The sequence below is a fragment of the Nicotiana sylvestris genome, chromosome 6, assembly GCF_000393655.2.
Source record: "Nicotiana sylvestris chromosome 6, ASM39365v2, whole genome shotgun sequence".
Taxonomy (NCBI): Eukaryota; Viridiplantae; Streptophyta; class Magnoliopsida; order Solanales; family Solanaceae; genus Nicotiana; species Nicotiana sylvestris.
Window position 1 is genome coordinate 25,076,058 of NC_091062.1, and position 21,201 is coordinate 25,097,258.

A 21,201-nucleotide genomic window follows, 5' to 3' on the forward strand; every position below is an offset into this window, starting at 1 on the left:
TTGGGTGTTCCGGAGGTTCAACTAAGTTCGGGTAGTGATATATGAATTGTTGGAATTATTGGTTGAGGTCCCGAGGGCCTCGAGTGAATTTCGAATAGGTTTGAGTTGTGTTGTGATCATTTTTCTTATGTTTCGACGCCGTTTCTTCAAGCATAAAAGATATCATATTGAACAAATGAGCTCTGATTTCTTTTTTGATTGAAGCATTAGATCCGTATCGTAATTACGGACCCGTAACAAAAAGAATCGTCGAATTTGGACATCGTATGAGGATTTTATGATCATTTTACTAGGAATTAGGTTGCTAGATTTTTCAGATTAATTACGAAATTGCCACTGATGGCGTATTTAAAAATCTGCACTATTTGCAAATATTAAAACCTACATATCTCATTCATTATAAGATCAAATTGAGTGATTCAAAAGCCTAGCTTGACTAAAATTTCACAAAGAATCTATTGGAGGTATAAAATACGAGTTTTGGGATCGTGTGGCACAAGTAACGAGGCAGAATAACTGGCAAAAAAATATATAAAACTAGGGTTTATTCATTCGGTCATATTTTGAGTTGAGGATCCCGGATATGGGCGATTTGTGAGGCGATTTTTACCATATAGATTGGGGTAAGTGTTCTCTACTCGATTTTGGTTATATTTCATGAATCCATCTTTATTTTTGGAATTTGATTGATGATTTCAAAGTGAAATTGAGGGAGTTAGGGCTTGAGTTTTGGAGAATTTTAGATAGAGATTTGAGGGACCAAACGGAATCCGATTTTGATAAAATTTATATGGTTAGACTCGAGAGAGAACGAGGGTTTTGATTTTGCCATTTTTGACTGAATTCAAGACATGGGCCCGGGGGCGGGTTTTGGCCGATTTTGTATTTTTGGTATATTTTATAGTTTTTATTGTGGAATTCGATTCTTTAGCACATGGTGATTGTATTAATCTGATTATGGTTAGATTTGGAGATTTTGGAGACCGAGTCCAGAAACGAGGGCATCCCGGAATAGGATTTTACGCTGTTAAGGTAAGTAATAGTTTTAACTCTGGCCTTGAGGGTATAAACCCGGAGAATTGGATATCATTTAATTATTCGGAGGTGATACCCATGCTAGGTGATGGGAGTGTGAGTGTATACTTCGATGGATTGAGACTTGGTCTGTTCCATGAGGCTGTGAGGCCTAATAACCATCATCTGTGTTTACGTAGTTACTTGTTGTTGAACTTGTCTGCCTTCATGTTAGAGATAATGCTTAGGCTTTATTCATGCTCACATTATTTGTACTTAGTAATAGAAATTATTGTACATATTTACCTCAGTCTCTATTATTTGCTAATATGTCGTGATACGTGATATGGGTCGTGTCCTCTTATTTGTTGATGATGGTGAGGCTAGTGGGGTACATGATTGAGTAAGGCTGGGGGCCTGGTTGTGAGGATATTAATACCATAGCGCGTGAGTTATCCGCATAGCACATGAGTTGACCGTGCGGGTCCAGTGTCACGCCCCAAACCCGGGGCATGACAAAAGTAGTATCAGAGCAGTTCTGTCCTAGGGAATCTACAAGCCGTGTCTAGTAGAGTCTTGTTTATGGGTGTATCGTGCACCACACTTATAAGCAAGAGGTTACAGGGCATTTAGGATTGTCACTCTTTCTTCTTACTCTAGATCGTGTGATAGAGCTCACTTATAAGCATTCAAACTCCGAAATTCTATTTCATTCGTGATAAGACGATACCTACATCCGGAAAGAAGGTTGGAAAGAGAGATAGTTGAGAAAGAGCTGATTCAGAGGAATTGAATTTCTGTATGATGCCTACGATAAGTAAATATGAGGTCTTTAGCAGATTATGAGTGTACTGAAAGGTGTAAGCTTCCTGATAAGAAGCCTTAAGGCAAGAATACTTATCCATATTTATGGTGAAGGACAATGAGAGATTAAGAAAATAAGTACAAGTTTCAGCAAGTTAGAGGAGCAAGGTAAATAAGGGTACGAGGTACCCAGTTAATAAAGGTTAGCAGCGTTTATAATTGAGGTAGATGTACATAAGCTTTTTGAGTTATATTCAATAGTAATCGAGGTATATACAATTGGTCACACCCATTCCAAATATGCCCTATGTGGGTTAATAGAAGTAGTATAAGAATATATGATGGATTAATTGTTTGTGTCAGTTGACATTTCCGAAGGATAGTGCAAATGTGGATCTCCTTGCGAGACAACCAGATGGCGCACTCTAAAATATTACAACTAGACATGAGTACTACAAAGACAGGCACTGGAAGCCCGAAAAGGATAACTATTATCTTAGTATGGCTCGCGTCCATAGTAAAGCAAGAACGTTAAGCAACTTGAAGAGCCACTGGATGGAGCAAAAGAAAACTAAAAGCGAAAGAATGTCGTATTGAAATTTCCACAAGAAAAGGGATATGCAGAAAAATTATCAGAGTATTGAGAAGAAAGATAAGGAAGTATTATGAATAAGGTATGATACATAGATGAAAACAGTAGAGTGTTAAAGAACCTATAGTTAAATGAATGAAGAAACGAGAAGTGACATGCCTTAGGACAACAAAAGAGTATAGGCCATACAATCATGTCCTCATTTCGAGAAATAAGTTCGCAACTCTAGCATGGTTACCAGGAGGAAAAGTTAGACTCCAGAGTAATAGAACCAGTACGGATTGGTGAACAAGATAAACTACACATAAATTAAGGACTGAGTGACTGATGATAGTCGCCATCATAAGAATTTCAGATTTTGTTTCTCCAATAATAGAATGGAAGACAGAAGAAGATCCATGATGAATTCAGAGAATGGTCATTCAGGGAGACACTTCCCTAAAGCAAGCAATGTGAGCAAAGTTAAGCTTAAGAGACTGTATGTGCCAGTTACACTAAGTGTCACCATCACGAGCAAGGGATTTTGTTGTCCTTGGTACAAAAGGATTACCGCAAGGCGAGTAAGGGTAATTGATAATGTGAAAGGACACCAAAGATGAAGAGGAAAAACATCTATAGGCAGGTTGTCATAGCTCCAAGTCTTAGTACTCCCCTAAAGGGGGGAATTTGGAGTAATAAATGAAGAATGCTTATTGATAGAAAAGGAGTCAGTGCGAGACTTAAGTTAAGACAAAGGAAATAACCCAAGAAAGATTTCGCGGAATATTGATATAAGAATGGACCAACGAGTAGTTAGTAGTTGATTCAGGAAGAGCCTAGTCATGACTAGACAAGAAGTTACAGACAAATCAGCAGATCATGCAAGATAAATGTAGTAAACCCCAACATGGAGAATTCAGCCCCGCAGTTATGACATTGTAATACTTGAGATATATTCATATAGGAGTTGGAGAAGTTAAAAAGGTATTGTATGAGTATTACGGAAATAAAAGAGAGTCCCACTAGGAATACGGTCAAGATATCAGTCTAGAAGTAACCCCATAAGCACAAGGGAGTGGAGATAAGTAACTACGAATAAGTATAGGCAATGAAGGATAACAGAAGGTCCGTCGAGTATACGATATAATAAGCTCGCATCTTTACAAACGTCAGAGGATCCTCCCCAAGTATTACAGTGAAGTACTAACTAGGGGTGGGCATCGGTCGGTTCGGTTCGGTTTTGAATATTATCGGTTTTGTCTATCGGTTATCGGTTTACAAATATCATAATCCGATAACCAAACCGATAAGATATTGGTTATCGATTATCGATTAATCGGTTATATATCATTATCAGTTTACCCGATAAGATAAAACAACTAAAAAAATTTGCAATATATAAAACAAAGAAATCAAACTGTCAGAACGTGTAAACTGCCAACTTTTGTTGTTTCTTAACAAAAGCACGCTCCCACTTCTGTGCAGTATCTACTGATGTCTGGCGGAGAACTGGTGGTGAGTCTTGCATCTTGACTCTTGGGGGCTGCGACGGAAACAAGAATGAGAACTGAGAGACAAACGACTGAAGACTGAAGAGTGAAGAGGGAATTAGGAAAATAAATAACCCTAGTATATACTTAAGGGTAAATTAGTAAATTACATCATTCTTATTGGGTTATCGGTTTTTACCCAATAACAAAAATGCAAACTGAGCCCGAACCGATAACCCAATAAAAAACAAAATTTAACCCGTTACCGAACCGTTAACCCAATAACCCAATACCGATAACCTAATAAAGAATTAACGGTTCGGGTTATCGGTTTTACCCGATATATGCCCACCCCTAGTACTAACTGAGGAAATGAGAAAGAAGGCTTCAACCTAAGCACCGTAACCTAATGAAGAAATGGTCATGTAAAAGCAGTCTCACAACAAAAATTGTATGCCTTCCAAAAGAAAGTGGAACCTACCGTGGATAATGAACGGGGAGAAAGATCGAAGGTAACATTCAAGACTATATGAGCTGCACAAAAATTCTGACATGTGTGGGAACTAGGATGAGTTAAGTATGTACGCAACAAGGGGCAGAAAGACTAGGAAAAGTAGTTGCACACGTTTATAGAAAGCTGAGATGGAATGAAAGGAATTATTCGATCAATGATTCAGAGTTAGTATGTTATGGATACACTCAAGATTTTGGAGCATTATATTTGTTGACAATCATACAGCCATAGAAGACTCCGGTATAAGTTAAAAAGAAAAATTGAGCCCAGGGCATAAACAAAGGATTGAATTGTTAGAAGATCATATGATAGATATTCCATAACGCCCATGAAAGGCTAAGGTAATAACTGATACCATGAGCCACAAACCGAAAGATAGCTTAAGCCTACATAAAGGCTGATCGGAAGAAAGAGGAAGCTAAAGAATTACATCACCCAAGTAAATCAGGAGTCTGATTATTGGACCTAGAAAAATTATAGAAGTTGTGCTTGAGAACATGACAGAATCACTCTTAATACCATATGTTCAAGAGAAATAACACAACAACCATAATCTATAATGGCTCTACAAGAAAGCTAGTTAGAAGAAGTATCAGCCTTATAAGAAGTCAATACAAAGCTCCCATTAGATTGTGTATATAGTAGAGGTGCGAGTATTATAATAGAGCTTCAAGTTATGGACGTGAATTACACCTAGGTGGAAGGGAGGTCAGGAAAGAGATAGAAGATACGATGCGAAATTTTAAGGTAAGTAAGGAAAAGGTGAACAACGTACGAGATACTTAAAGGCAGAAGATCCTGAGTAGTCCATACTTTGGATAGAAGGCTATAATTATAAGCATGTGGATCCAATAACCAGGAGTGATAGCGGCATCGTCAGCGACATGTCTTTCAACCTATTGAGAGATCTAGTTAAGAGAGTAGAGAAAAGTTGGAGATGATGTAATGTCTCGCTTGACGTTCCAGAATAACATAAGGAAATCTATGGTGCAAGCAAGTTGAAGGAAAGTTTATAAATGGATATGTTTAGGTCGCAAGCTAAGGTATGGTAGAGCGACAAAGTCTTAAGGAAACATGAGTAAAGATGAGGAAAGACAAGTGAAAAGGTGACGAGCATGGATAAGTTATCGGGATTTAGTCCATGGAAATAAGAGAGGTAATGGTTTCTCTAAGTTATTGAGAGTTCAGTATAGCCTAAATGAACTCAAAGGAGTTTAAGAGTAATAGCATTTAGAAGGAATGAAATACTTACCTGATAATAAAATGAGGGTATAATTGTGACAGATAAAGGTTGACGTTTGGGCCTTCGATTGAGTAATGATCTGACGAAGAAAAGAAAGGGATCTCATGAATTAGACATGATTAAAATACCCACGTAAGGTGAATCACATTGGGATGCTATGAGATACACTTATGAAAGCACGGTATCGCCCTCGGTGGATCAGTCTAATCATTTCAGATATTCCCCGATGAAACATGGACCCTAGCGACAGTGTTACATAAAAGGTTATGTTATCAAGGGTAGATTATAGATCAATATTGAGGTGAATCAACAATGAATGGATAAAAGTTATAAAGTATGAGATGAGATTAGGCCATCATTCATAAGATGAATAGTAATGTGGAAGCATTAAAGGACATAGATTTATACATATTGGATAAGCAATGAAAGTAACCTGGAATTTGGTAGCAGACCTCAGTAACGAGAAACCGAGGTAAGAGTTATGGTATAGTATGACCTACTTAGATGCAGTAAAGTCATACAGATGGATAATCGGGTCTATGAAATAAGATATAGCAATATTCGTAAGTTCAATAAAATATCGGGTGAAGAACTTCAGTAATAGCTAAAAATCGGAGGAAAACGGATAGAAGAGATGCATAAGCACACTTACAAGGTCAGAGTCGTACATGCTGCATGATAGAAGGTGGCAACAGTTACGAGACTGGAAGGATTCCGATCACAAGTCGTGGTATGAGAAAGAGGCTTAAAGGGGGGAATGCCCTAGCCTTTGGGATTCATTCACAGAACAGTCACCTAGATGGCAAGACGAGTACTAAAGTATTCGCAAGACCTATGGGTTATGAGAATGCTGAGAGTATCAATCAACATTCGAGGACGAATGTTCCAAAGGGGGGAATGATGTTACACCCCATATTTTCGTACATGAAAGTATGCCATAAATAAATTAATGAGAGCCCGGAAGTGAGGTGTCATGTCCCGCAGTACTACATTACAACGATGTTGCACCCTGTAGTGTTGTACGTTGAATTTGTCATAAGGTAACTGACATCAGTCCAAGGAAAAGATTATTTGGAGATTATAAGGATTATGCTATTTCAATCTAGTAATAAGTAATTTCGTAAAGGTGAAAGGGTAAGCAAGCCAAAGAAAATGAGTTTGTTGAAAATGGACAATTTGGAATAAAATACGGGTCAGGTGATAATACCCGATAATTATAAACTAATACCATGCAAGGTACCATATGACCACGGTAGTATAATATATAAAGTATATATGAAGTATTTTGAAAATAAATAGAATTTTAAGTAATTTGTGATAATTCTTAAATTATACGGGTAATAGATTAATTACCGGGTAACAAAATATTACCCGGTTAACTAATAAGTAGATAAATTAATAAATTAACTAACTCCCCATACCACGTGTCAATAATCCACAAAATTTGAAAATGACTAAGGTGATCACTACTGCCAAATGACTAATGGTGAAAATGACTAAGGTGTGACTTACATTAAGTCTTTGACAAATTAGTAAGCAAACCATTTAGAAACTCATTTTGTCTTTGGTTTCAAACCAAAGACATTAGGAGCAGTATCATTTCATCCAAATCCATAACAAAATTTCGTTCCAATTTCAGAAGCAATTTCGTCCGAAACTTCAAAGCAAATTTCGTTCCTCAAATTACAAAGCGCAGAAGCTTAATCCGATTTTTAGATTCTAAGTTCAATCCATGAAGGTTTTCAACAGGATAATTATATAGAGTTATTCATACTCCAGGTATGTTAAGGCTAAGCTCTTCTTTCATTTGGTATGATCTCGTCATTACATTCATATCCCGAAATTTACGTATATTTTGCTAATTGCGTATATTTTTCTAGTGTTGTAAGTTATAATATTCTCCTTATCGGGACTTCATATTCAGTTGAGTATTTCCTTCTTCCGGTCAAGAGAGAAGAGAAGTTACATATATACAGTATTAAAAGTATTTTCATTACCATCGAGCTATAATTGATGGGCAGGCCCCTATTGAGCAACCTCTGATCAGATGGTAAGTTATATGACGATCCTACTGTGGCCGAGCGCATATGAGAAAGCCCAGTTGGTCGAGATACAGAGCCTAGTATGGCCGAGTGCTTATGAGCGAGCCTACTACGACAGAGCAGATATATATGTATACCGAGCCTTATAGGGCCGAACAACTATTTTACTTACTATATTGAGAGAGTTGAGTCAGTCTCAGCAGGTAAGCATATCTTCAGATTATTTTTGACTTCCAGCTACTTGCAGTTATTATATTATGAGTTCAGTTTCAGCTTTCAGTATATTGCATTACATACTTAGTACATTATTTCGTACTAACGTCCCTTTTCTGGGGCGCTGCATTTCATGCGTGCAGGTCAGACAGATAGACAGGTAGGACTCCTCAATAAGCATTGCCCGAGTTCAGCTTGATCGGTAAGCTCCAAGCCTTTCGGAGTTCCCGGATCTAGAGCCTTATGTACATCTTATATATATATATATATATATATATATATGTTATGAGTAGGTTGGGTAGCTGTTCCGATCACAGTATATCCATCAGTAGAGGCTTGTAGACATATCTTATCAATTAGTGCAATATGTTAGGCTTGCAGGTCTTGTATATATATTTGGTTGGTTTGTCACCTGTAATAGTTATGATGGCCTTGTCGTCCCAGTTATATATTGATATTGAGTAAACATTCGCAGTTATCTTGCAATGTGGCCCATAGCCAAAATATGACATCATATGTTCAGAGTCCCTAAGTTGCAAGTTAGTACACAAGGATAGGTGAGGCACGGGGTGCTAGTCTCGCCCCTAGGTTCGGGGCATGATATCCAGGTATTGATAACATAGCGCATAAGTTGTCCGCGTAACACGTGAGTTAACCGTATAGATCCAGGTATTGATATTATGGCACGTGAGCTATCCGTGCTTAGCGCTTGGGCTTTGGAGCCTCTCCGGTGTCTGTACACACCCCTAGTGAGCGCAAATTGTTGAGTATATTGAGTGTTGAGTGTTGAGTGCGAGTGATGAGTAATGGAGTGACATTGCTGTGAGGTTGCATTTACTTTTGTTGTTGCTGCTTTTATCTGTTAAATTTCTTGGTGATACCCCGATGTTTGGGACTCATTTTCGTATTTTATATTATTTATATTTAGAGTTGATTTAGTTTATCAGGAATTAAATTATTGGAATTTTTTTACTAAATTCTTAAAATTAATCAATAGTAATATTTTGTGAAATAGGCTTGCCTTGCAACACGATAGGTGCCATCAAGACCATGGTTAGATATTGGGTCGTAACAAGGTGGTATCAGAGCCTAGGTAACATAGGTCTCACGAGTCATGAGCGGGTTTAGTAGAGTCTTGCAGATCGGTACGGAGACGTCTATACTTATCTTCGAGAGGCTGCAGAACCTTTAGGAAAACTTCACCTTCTTGAATTCTTATCGTGCGGTATTGATTTAGCTTGAATTGTAACTCTTTGAATTCCTTCCACGCATTCGTATGCGCACATGAGCGCTCGGTATCAGTTGTGCATTGACGGCTTATGATTCCCTAGATGAGGTGTAAGAGGTGATTTTCTGTGTGTTGACGTTGGGCTAGTCTGGAGGACTTGAGGTCGGGTTTTGACTGTAGATTGAGCACTGAGGTGTTAATTGTATGAGCGCGTGCTTGTGGACCTATATGTCTGGTAGTGTCCCTATTAGTGGAAATTGTGGCTGGATGGATACGTGATGAGTATGATGTGACCGCGAGACGAGTTCATATGATTTGAATGTGACGATAAGGAATTACTGAAGGTTTCACCTATTTGAGACTCCAGGTATGTTTTTAGACTCGTTCGAGGAAGAAAGTTTTTTTAAGAGGGGGAGGATGTAACGACCTGGTTAGTCGTACTGAGAGTTATAGCCATGTTGCCCCTATTTATATTTCTTTATGTGTTGTTCAGATGTATTGAGTTGTATCGAGTTGGTAGGTTTGGGTTTGGAGTAGTTTCGGAGTGAAATGATCACTTAGTCTCTTAGTTAGAAAAGTCAACCGGAAGTTGATTTATGCGTAAACGAACTCGGATTTGGATTTTTATGATTCGATTAGCTTCGTTGGGTGATTTTAGACTTAGGATTGTGTCCGGAATGTAATTTGGAGGTCCGTGGTAGAATTAGGCTTGAATTGACGAAAGTTGGAAGTTTAGAAGTTCTTAGCTTGAATTCGAGGTTGTTTTGATGTTTTGATGTTGTTTTGGGTGTTTTGGAGGTTAGACTAAGTTTGGGTAGTGATATATGAATTGTTGGAATTATTGGTTGAGGTCCCGAGGGCCTCGGGTGAGTTTCGAATAGGTTTGGGTTGTGTAGCGCTCGTTTTTCTTATGTTTCAATGACGTTTCTTCAAGTATAAATGATATCATATTGAATAAATGAGCTCTGATTTCTTTTTTGATTGAAGTATTAAATCCGTATCGTAATTACGGACCCGTAGCAAAAGGAATCGTCGAATTTGGACATCGTATGAGAATTTTATGATCATTTTACTAAGAATTAAGTTGCCAAATTTATCAGATTAATTACGAAATTGCCACTGACGGCGTATTTAAATATCTTTACTATTTGCAAATATTAAAACCTACATATCTTAGTCATTATAAAGTCAAATTGAGTGATTTAAAAGCCTAGCTTGACTAGAATTTCACAAGGAATCCTTTGGAGGCATAAAATAAGAGTTTTGGGATTGTTTGTCATGAGTAACGAGGCAGAATAGCTGGCAGAAAATATATAAAATAAGGGTTTGTTCATTCGGTCATATTTTGAGTTGGGAGCTCGGATTTGGGTGATTTTGGAGGTGATTTTTACCATATGGATTGGGGTAAGTGTTCTCTACTCGATTTTGATTATATTTCAGGAATCCATCTTCATTTTTGGGATTTGATTGATGATTTCAAAGTGAAATTGAGGGAGTTGGGGCTTGAGTTTTGGAGAGTTTTAGATATTGAGGGACCAAACGGAGTCTGATTTTGATAACATTTATGTGGTTAGATCAAGAGAGGTCGAGGGTTTTGATTTTGCCATTTTTGACTGAATTTGAGACATGGGCCCGGGGGTCGGATTTTGGCATATTTTGTTTTTTTTGGCATATTTTATAGTTTTTATTGTGGAACTCGATTCTTTAGCATATGATGATGATATTAATCTGATTATGGTTAGATTTGGAGCTTTTGGAGACCGAGTCCAGAGACGAGGACATCCCGGAATAGGATTTTACGCTGTTAAGGTAAGTTATAGTTTTAACTCTGGCTTTGAGGGTATAAACCCGGAGAATTGGATATCATTTAATTGTTCGGAGGTGATACCCATGCTAGGTGATGGGAGTGTGAGTGTATACCTCGATGGATTGAGACTTGGTCTGTTCCGTGAGGCTGTGAGGCCTAATAACCATCATGTGTATTTACGTAGTTACTTATTGTTGAACTTGTCTGCCTTCATGTTAGAGATCATGCTTAGGCTTTATTCATGCTTACATTATTTGTACTCAGTCATAGAAATTATTGTACATGTTTACCCCAGTCTCTATTATTTGCTAATATGTTGTGATACGTGATGTGGGCCGTGTCCCCTTATTTGTTGATGATGGTGAGGCTAGTGGGGTACATGATTGAGTAAGGCAGAGGGCCTGATTGTGAGGATATTAATACCATAGCGCGTGAGTTTCCCGCATAGCACATGAGTTAACCGTGCGGATCCAGGTATTGATATTATGGCACGTGAGGTGTCTGTGCTTAGCGCTTTGGCTTTGGGAGCACCTCTAGAGTGTGTACACACCCCCGGTAAGCGTAGAGTGTATTGAGTGTTGAGTGTTGAGTGTGAGTGATGAGTGATGAAGTGACATTGTTGTGAGGTTTCATTTACTTTTGTTGTTGCTGCATTTATCTGTTAAATTTTTTGGTGATACCCCGATGTTTGGGACTCGTTTCCATAGTTTATATTATTTATATTTAGAGTTGGTTTAGTTTATCAAGAATTAAATTATTGGAAATATTTTATTAAATTCTTAAAATCAATCAATAGTAATATTTTGGGAAATAGGCTTGCCTTGTAACACGATAGACGCCATCATGACCATGGTTAGATTTTGGGTCGAGACAAGGTGGTATCAGAACCTAGGTAGCATAGGTCTCACGAGTCATGAGCGAGTTTAGTAGAGTCTTGCGGATCGGTACGAAGACGTCTGTACTTATTTTCGAGAGGCTACAAAACCTTTAGGAAACCTTTACCTTCTTGAATTCTTATCGTGCGGTATTTATTCAGCTTGAAGTGTAACTCTTTGAATTCCTTCCACGCATTCGTATGCGCACATGAGCGCTCGCTATTAGTTTTGCATCGACGACTTGTGATTTCCTAGATGAGGTGTAAGAGGTAATTTCTGTGTGTTGATGTTGGTCCAGTCTGGAGGACTTGAGGTCGGGTTTTGACTGTAGATTGAGCACTGAGGTGTTGATTGTATGAGCGCGTGCTTGTGGACCTATATGTCCGGTAGTGTCCCTATTAGTGGAAATGGTGGCTTGATGGATACGTGATGAATATGATGTGACCGCGAGATGAGTTCATATGCTTTGAATGTGACGAGAAGGTATTGCTGAAGGTTTAACCTATTTGAGACTCCAAGTATGTTTTTAGAATCATTCGAGGACGAACGTTTTTTTAAGAGGGAGAGGATGTAACGACCTGGTCAGTCGTTCTGAGAGTTATAGCCCTGTTTCCCCTATTTATATTTTTTTATGTGTTGTTCAAATGTGTTGAGTTGTATCGAGTTGGTAGGTTTGGATTCGGAGTAGTTTCGGAGTGAAATGATCACTTAATCTCTTAGTTAGAAAAACCAACTGGAAGTTGACTTATGCGTAAACGAACTCGGATTTGAATTTTTATGATTCGATTAGCTTCGTTGGGTGATTTTAGACTTAGGATTGTGTCCGGAATGTAATTTGGAGGTCTGTGGTAGAATTAGGCTTGAATTGACGAAAGTTGGAAGTTTAGAAGTTCTTAGGCTTGAATTCGGGGTTGATTTGATGTTTTGGTGTTGTTTTGGGTGTTCCGGAGGTTCAACTAAGTTCGGGTAGTGATATATGAATTGTTGGAATTATTGGTTGAGGTCCCGAGGGCCTCGAGTGAATTTCGAATAGGTTTGAGTTGTGTTGTGATCATTTTTCTTATGTTTCGACGACGTTTCTTTAAGCATAAGTGATATCATATTGAACAAATGAGCTCTGATTTCTTTTTTAATTGAATCAATAGATCCGTATCGTAATTACGGACCTGTAGCAAAAAAAATCGTTGAATTTGGACATCGTATAAGGATTTTATGATCATTTTACTAAGAATTAGGTTGCCAGATTTTTCAGATTAATTATGAAATTGCCACTGACGGCGTATTTGAAAATCTACACTATTTGCAAATATTAAAACCTACGTATCTCATCCATTATAAGGTCAAATTGAGTGATTCAAAATCCTAGCTTGACTAGAATTTCACAAGGAATCCATTGGAGGCATAAAATACGAGTTTTGGGATTGTTTAGCATGGGTAACGAGGTAGAATAACTGGCAGAAAAATATATAAACTAGGGTTTGTTCATTCGGTCATATTTTGAGTTGGGGAGCTCGGATTTCGGCGATTTTGAAGGCGATTTTCACCATATGGATTGGGGTAAGTGTTCTCTACTCAATTTTGGTTATATTTCATGAATCCATCTTCGTTTTTGAGATTTGATTGTTGATTTCAAAGTGAAATTGAGGGAGTTAGGGCTTGAGTTTTAGAGAGTTATAAATAGGGATTTGAGGGACCAAACAGAGTCCGATTTTGATAAAATTTATATGGTTAGACTCGGGAGAGGATGAGGGTTTTGATTTTGCCATTTTTGACTGAATTCGAGATATGGGCAAGGGGGTCGGGTTTTGGCTGATTTTGTATTTTTGGTATATTTTATAGTTTTTATTGTGGAATTCGATTCTTTAGCATATGGTGATGATATTAATCTGATTATGGTTAGATTCGGAGCTTTTGGAGACCAAGTCTAGAGACGAGGGCATTCCGGAATAGGATTTTACGCTGTTAAGGTAAGTAACAGTTTTAACTCTGACCTTGAGGGTATAAACGCGGAGAATTTGATATCATGTGATTGTTCGGAGGTGATACCCACGCTAGGTGATGGACGTGTGAGTGTATACCTTGAGGGATTGAGACTTGGTCCGTCCCATGAGGCTGTAAGGCCTAATAACCATCATTTTTGTTTACGTTGTTACTTGTTGTTGAACTTGTCTGCCTTCATGTTAGAGATCATGCTTAGGCTTTACTCATGCTCACATTATTTATACTCAATCATAGAAATTATTGTACATGTTTACCTCAGTCTCTATTATTTGCTAATATGTTGTGATACATGATGTGGATTGTGTCCCCTTATTTGTTGATGGTGGTGAGGCTAGTGGGGTAAATGATTGAGTAAGGCCGAGGGCCTGGTTGTGGGGATATTAATACCATAGCGTGTGAGTTGTCCGCGTAGCACGTGAGTCATTGCGCTTGAGTTGTCCGCGTAGCACATGAGTTGACCGTGCGAATCTAGGTATTGATATTATGGCACGTGAGCTGTCCGTGCTTAGCGCTTGGGCATTGGGAGCCCCTCCGGAGTCTGTACACACCCCAGTGAGCGCAGAGTGTTGAGCGTATTGAGTGTTGAGTGTTGAGTGTTGAGTGCGAGTGATGAGTGATGGAGTGACATTTCTGTGAGGTTGCATTTACTTTTGTTGTTGCTGCATTTATCTGCTAAATTTCTTGGTGACACCCTGATGTTTGAGACTCGTTTTCATATTATATTATTTATATTTAGAGTTGGTTTAGTTTATCAGGAATTAAATTATTGGAAATATTTTATTAAATTCTTAAAATCAATCAATAGTAATATTTTGGAAAATGGGCTTGTCTTGTAACACGGCAAGCGCCATCATGACCATGGTTAGATTTTGGGTCGTGACATTAGGACATGATGTCCTTAAGTTTGAACTTTAAGGTTTAAACTTCATGACATCGTATCCTAAAATTTGAATAAATTAATTAATCTTTAAATATATTTTAAACAATATGCTCAAAAATAACTACATGATGTCATTTCCACCAAACATGACCCAAACTCTACTTCTTTTTAATTTGCTTTTAGGAATAGGTATGATTACTATCTTATAGTTATCTGCAAAAGAAATAATTAAGTACTCATAAAGTACAAAGGTAAAAAGAATCTAACCTTTTGATGCCACTGGTGACCATCATTATGCCTAGCTTTCAGCTTCATGCCTAGATAACAGCCCCACTTTCCTCTCTCACGTTCCCAGCTTATCCACATTATGGCTTTAGTTCGTTAAGCTTGGGCCATCAAGGCATTGCCTTGTCCGTACAAAATAAAATGAGGTACTGCTCGTCAAATTCAGAATTTAAATTTAATATGTTCAAATTTGTACTAAATTTATTATACTATTAAAACTATGGATCGATATCTAACATTTGTTAAATTTTAATAGATTTATATATATATATATATATCTATATTTCTTATCGAAAGTTATGAGTTCAGCTGGACCCATAGACTTTAGGCTATATCCGCCTCTGACTCATTATATGCTAGTCCGTTCTTATTAATTTATGTGATACTTTTCGTTTTTCGAAATTCAAACTATGTAAATTTTTATTAATATTTTAAAATAATTTTTTATCGTATTAATATAAGAAGAATTACAACTTGTAGTATTTTTTATAATTTTGAGATTTTTTAAATTCTAATTTTAAAATACTAAGTTAGATCTAATCCGATTTATCTTCGAACAATAATCAAATTAATTCACCTAATTTGAGACAGAAGATGTACTTATTTTGGCTTTTCTTCTCCCAAAGGATTTGACTGGTGAACTGTTCCTTTGACACCAACAAGACCATCCAAATAACTGTATTTCCAGATAAAAAACTACAGCGTGCATTTTAAGGAAGTGCAATTAAACAGGACATGAGCAAATGATAACGCGATGATCATGCGGATGCATTAGATATTTAGAAATTGGAGTTTAAATTCCACGCAATGATTATATATTTGATCATTTATAACATAATTACAAGTAATTATTTCGTATTTTCAGTTTATGTGAACGTTTTGCTTTTTGAATTTAAGCTATGTAAACTTTGGTCATCAATTTGAAATGTATTTTTTCATCATGCAACTTGTAATTAGAGGCGGATTCAGGATTTAAACTTTATGGGTTCAGTATTTAATATTTTTAACATTTAACTCATTATATTTTTAAATCTATGAGTTCAAATCTACTATTTGTTTCAATTTTAGTAGATTTTTATATATAAATTTATACTCCGCATCAAAAGTTATGGATTCAGTTGAATCCGCAACCTAATGCTATATATGCCCCTGCTTGTAATACTTTTCGCATATTTTTTGTATATCTAAATTTTAACTTTAAAATATTGAGTTAATCTAATCCGATTTAGCTTCAAAAATTAGTCAAATTAATTCTCGAAAAATGAAAAGTTCATATAAACGGGAATGAAGGGAGTAGCTATGATGCTAAAAGAAAGAATAAATAACTATGGTAAATATTATTTTATAACTTCATAAAATTATAACTAATATACTATCACATGTTAAAATATACTAATAATTGTAAAAAAGTCTTTACATTGTCACAGATATAACAAAAACCCTTAAAAATTATTTAAATTTAACCTTATACTTAATTGAAGATTAAATATCATTCTCGACAGTTCAAGAATTGTTTGAGACTGAATATAAAAAAAAATTCTCGTGTTAGTTGCAACAAAAATTTATTAAAAAAAAAACAGAACTTCTGGATGACTAAAGAAAAGCTGAAACAAGGAATAATACAATATGAAATTAGAGAGAAAAATAATCGATCAGAATATGATGGGAAATAAAATGGCGGGAAAAGAAATTGATGAACGTGATATAATTCATGGGATATGGTCTAATAGTTGTGAGCATAATGGAGCAGTTTCCAACTACATTATATTAAAAAAAAGCTGCTTCTCATCTTGTTCCTTAATTTCAATTATCTCCTTTTTACTAAATTAATCACCCAATATTATCAAAAAAAAAAAATTACCAACTTTATTTCATCATCCTATTCCTCGTGAACCCCAAGAATCTTATTCTTTCTTTTACTTTCTCTTTAATTTAGCTGTTATAATCACAGAAAACACACAGTGCAGCCTCTCAATTTCATTTTCTTTGCCATTTAAGGTTATTTGTACTACCTTGTATCACACAGTTCCTGCATTTTAAACCATCAACTTCTTTTCTTGGGACTTTTGTTGTCATGTTTTATATATTTTTTGGGTGGAGAAAAGCTACTAAATGGTTGGTATAACTGCTTCTTCTTCTTCTTCTTCTTCTGTTGTTCTTGATGCCCAAGAAATGAGTTAAATTAAGCTAATGTTAATGCATTTGTTATTTTTCTGTGGCAGTAAGAATTTGATTAAGAGAGTTAAGTGCCGGCTTAAGCTGCTGAAAAACAAGAGAAGTTGCATTATCAGACAGTTGAGGGATGATTTAGGAGAGCTACTCAGACATGGGCATTACCAAATTGTTTTTGACAGGGTACAAGCTATGAATTTTTAAGAGAGTTAGTCATGGTTTTTTAACGTATCCGCTGCTAGATTATTGGAATTCTTGACAATATTAATCTTGCAGAATTTCAGTATTTTGTTGTTTTCTTGAATTTTCAGGTTGAGCAGCTTTATATGGATGATAATATGTTGGTAGTGTATGAGTTATTGGAGAATTTCTGTGATTTTATCCTCATGAATCTTCCATACATCCGTAGACACAAGTAAGAAATTAATAGCATTTAAATGTACCTCAATCCCTATATTTCATGCCTAATTAATTTGGTATTATACCCTAAGTTGCTCTGACATGACAAGTTTAGGTACCGTGTCGACACGACACTAGTATGGGTGTGGGTATGGGCTTCGCACTGGATGTGGTCTAACACTTTTGGGTACTTTGACTACGGCGTAAAGAAAATTTTGGGACGAGATATAATTTGATTCCCGAAATCAGAACCAAAACTAGGGTAAATTTGAAGAAAATAGCATACCATATCTAAGAAATCAATCATTTATTTATTTACAACTTGAGAATAAAAACGAAATCCACACTTTACAAGCTATATGTAAGTATTCTACAAAATTTCTCCTAATTTAGAGATATTTTTATACTTTTATTTTCTTGAATTATTTTTAGCTGGATCCTCACACATATATCCGTACTAGAATCTATGTCTCCGAACTTAGAATTTACTATCTCGAAGGATCCGACCTCTAGATCTGCGTCTGTGTCGGACACCCGCACCCGTGCCCGAGCAACTTAGATTATAGCAAGTTATTAATCTACTAATTAATTAGTATAGACGGTCACTTATAGTTATATTTTAGGTGATCTGAAACTAAATATGTAGAAGTTAAACTCAAGAACTTTTGTCATATCTGCTTTGTTTCAGGGACTGTCCGAATGACATCAAAGAAGCAGTGTCAAGTCTCATATTTGTATCAGCAAGAATTGGCGATTTACCAGAGCTTTTAGTGATCAGGAAGCTCTTTACCGAGCGTTATGGGAAGAAATTTGAAACATCTGCCCTTGAATTACTTCCTGGCAATATTGTGAATCATCAGGTTTGTCCACATTTTACAAAGGGTTAATCTCTTGCAAACTAGAAAGTAAATCAAGGTTATAACCTTATTAACTTTACTTATTGTTTTGGTTACAGATAAAAGAGAACATCTACAGAAAGTCTGTATCAAATGAAGTGAAATACAGATTGGTTGATGAAATAGCAAGGACTTGCTTTCGACGAGGACCTTTGCTTCTTGAATACAGAAATGAATCACAGCATGAGATGGTAATTACTGAGCAAGAAAAAGTTTCAAATTCTGCTCGGTCTAGTATGTCGTTCGAATCTGCAATTTCTAGTCCTCAGGCTATAATAAAAAGGGATTCTTGGTTTACTTTGGGGCAAAAAACAGGGAGAAAAGCTACAAAATCCACTTCAGAAAGTTCAGATCAAATTGCCGAGGAGACGATTTACTTTGATGACATAGAGGAGTTTGAGTCCATTTTGAGCAAAGATTTGAATTTCCTAGATCAGAGGCTATTCATATTCAAAGGACCTCTCTTTCCCTTAATGTTAAAGATAGATACTGATATGAATATGGATATTTTTCCTGTGCAAAAGTCAAGATTTATCGCGATAAAGGATGCCTCAGTGAAGGATCATTTGGAAAGTCAAGAATGTTGTTCCTTTACGTTCTCATCAACATCAGAAATGACAAAAGAAAATCAGCAGCCTTATTTGAGGACGATTACAATGCCAACTGAAAGGCCTAAAGATAATGTCGCGAGCAACTTTCTTCGATCAAATTCATTTCCGTTTCAAGAGCCTGGAAAAGGATCACCTAGGAATAGTCATGTACATCCTAAGCTCCCTGATTATGATGAATTAGCAGCTAAGTTCATTGCTCTTAAGAAAGAGAAATTGCAAAAAACTTAATTGCTTTACCATACCACTTCACTCTCTGGAGTAGATTTGAGTGTTATGTTGGTTTTATTCGTTATTCATTATAGTAGCATAAGAAATGCATTGCGCATGGAGAGTTAAGAGAGATGGAGAGAATGTGGTGTGTGTTTTCTCTTTCTTTGTATTTTTTCTGCTAACTGTTTCATATAAAGTTAAACAGAGATAGTGATTTTTCTAAGTGTTTAACGTAAGCCTGTGAATATATGAGTTGAGAATTTAGAATTTAGAATCAGTAACCAGACTGATGAAGCATTTTAGCACGCTACATATATGACCAACCAATTAAGAGATAATAAAGAGTTACGATGACAAATAAATACAGAATATTCCAATTACCTTACTGAAGACGAACAATCAACCCTAACAATGTGAACAAAGTACATATATACACGTGCTTGCAAATTTCACCATGAACTTCAAAGAAAAATGTATGCTAAATTTGGGTTCTCCTGACATTTTATGAATGTGCAAAGTTACCATAATAGACTAAATAATTTTGCTAGTTGACAGCGTGTGAGAAAGAAACAAATCCTACATATGGAATACTTCAAAAAAATATAAAATGACTCAAAAGAGAAAATAAAGACAGATAGGCATGGATAACCTGACCTTGTTCGTGTTTTGGACATGGGCTTGTAATTTTCTCCTTTTACTAATTCGAATTTAATTTAAGAACACGATCAAGAAGAAGCACAAACAAATCTGACAATTGATTTTAAAGTTTCATATAGAATTGCAAAAAAGAATAAACTCATCATGAAAACTTCTTTAAGGGAAAGAACACATAGTCGTTGGCCACTGGTGGTAGATACCTCTTCGGCTCTTCCAATTCACTGCTTTTCTTGGATCCCCTTGATTTTCTTATCAGTTACAGTTTATTCATACTAAGATTTTTGAAGAAGAAAATGAATGAAGATTAATTGCCATCATAACCAAGAAGGTGTCGTTTCAAATTGCGACCATTATTTGTATTAATTATTGCAGCCGTTCCACTCTTTTTGGAAGAACATGATTTTTGAGAACATAAATTGCAATACTAAATTGAAGTTCCTATTATGATAGAAAGCATAATAAATGAAAAACAATCGGGTAAAAAGCAATAATAAAGGGGAAAAGGGATAAATGGGGAATCTCTTCCCCTCCCTTATTTAATATTCACAATGAATGTATATAATGAAAGATATAATTCAATTCCAAAATTTCCTTCTCTTCCTTATTTAACCTCATACCAATAATTATGTAGGAAAATATTTTAATAATGGAGATTGTACTAAAAATAGGATGAAAGTCCAAAAAAAAACAGGAAAAAAGATAACCAAGAATGTTGGTTTTTAGAGGACTGCCACATCATCCTGCCAATTCTCATCTTTATATAGATAGATGTATAGATATAGATTTAGAATGTAAAACTTTTTACACCGTGTAAAGTAAACACACATAATAGTTTCTGAGGACTTTACAAAATCACTCTTTTCTTTAAGTTACCAATCTATAGTACATAATATAGACTCCTAGTAATGATTTACTTTTGTGAACTCATTTTATAAGTATCTTTCACACTCTCCGTAAGCAAAATATAATACTCTATGAGATTAGAGAAGAACAAAAGGGTGTGTTTGGTAACAAGGAAATTATATTTTATATTTTTTTTTGCGTTTGGTTTTATTTGGAATTTAAGTTAAGGGGTAAGGCTACTCCCTCTCTCCAAAAATATCCCACTCCACATATTAGGGATGTGTTTACTTAAACAATAGTAAGGTTTCTAACATTTAGTTTTTCAACCAAATTATCAGTTCTTTGTCCTTTTAAGTTCTCAATTCCCTGATATCTTTATTTCTTCATTTTGTGATTTAGTATCCAAGAATTGTAATAGCAAATCAAAGAAACCTTTGGAAGAAGAA

At 36.1% G+C, this 21,201-nt stretch overlaps 1 protein-coding gene across 1 annotated transcript; it reads left to right on the forward strand.

The window, feature by feature from the left end:
- Positions 1-16,921: 16,921 nt before the first annotated feature.
- Positions 16,922-19,294, forward strand: LOC104235491 (uncharacterized). Its single transcript, XM_009789281.2, has 5 exons — positions 16,922-17,082; positions 17,190-17,322; positions 17,451-17,554; positions 18,227-18,398; positions 18,494-19,294. Exons 1-5 carry the CDS (start codon positions 17,042-17,044, stop codon positions 19,271-19,273), a joined length of 1,230 nt encoding a protein of 409 aa, XP_009787583.1. The 5' UTR covers positions 16,922-17,041; the 3' UTR covers positions 19,274-19,294.
- The last annotated feature ends 1,907 nt before the right edge of the window (positions 19,295-21,201 follow it).

Coding starts and splice junctions, on each gene's coding strand:
- LOC104235491 (XM_009789281.2), top strand. CDS start 17,042: ATGTTTTATATATTTTTTGGGTGGAGAAAAGCTACTAAATG. Junction 17,083..17,189: donor TGGAGAAAAGCTACTAAATG/GTTGGTATAACT, acceptor TTTCTGTGGCAG/TAAGAATTTGATTAAGAGAG. Junction 17,555..18,226: donor CCATACATCCGTAGACACAA/GTAAGAAATTAA, acceptor GCTTTGTTTCAG/GGACTGTCCGAATGACATCA.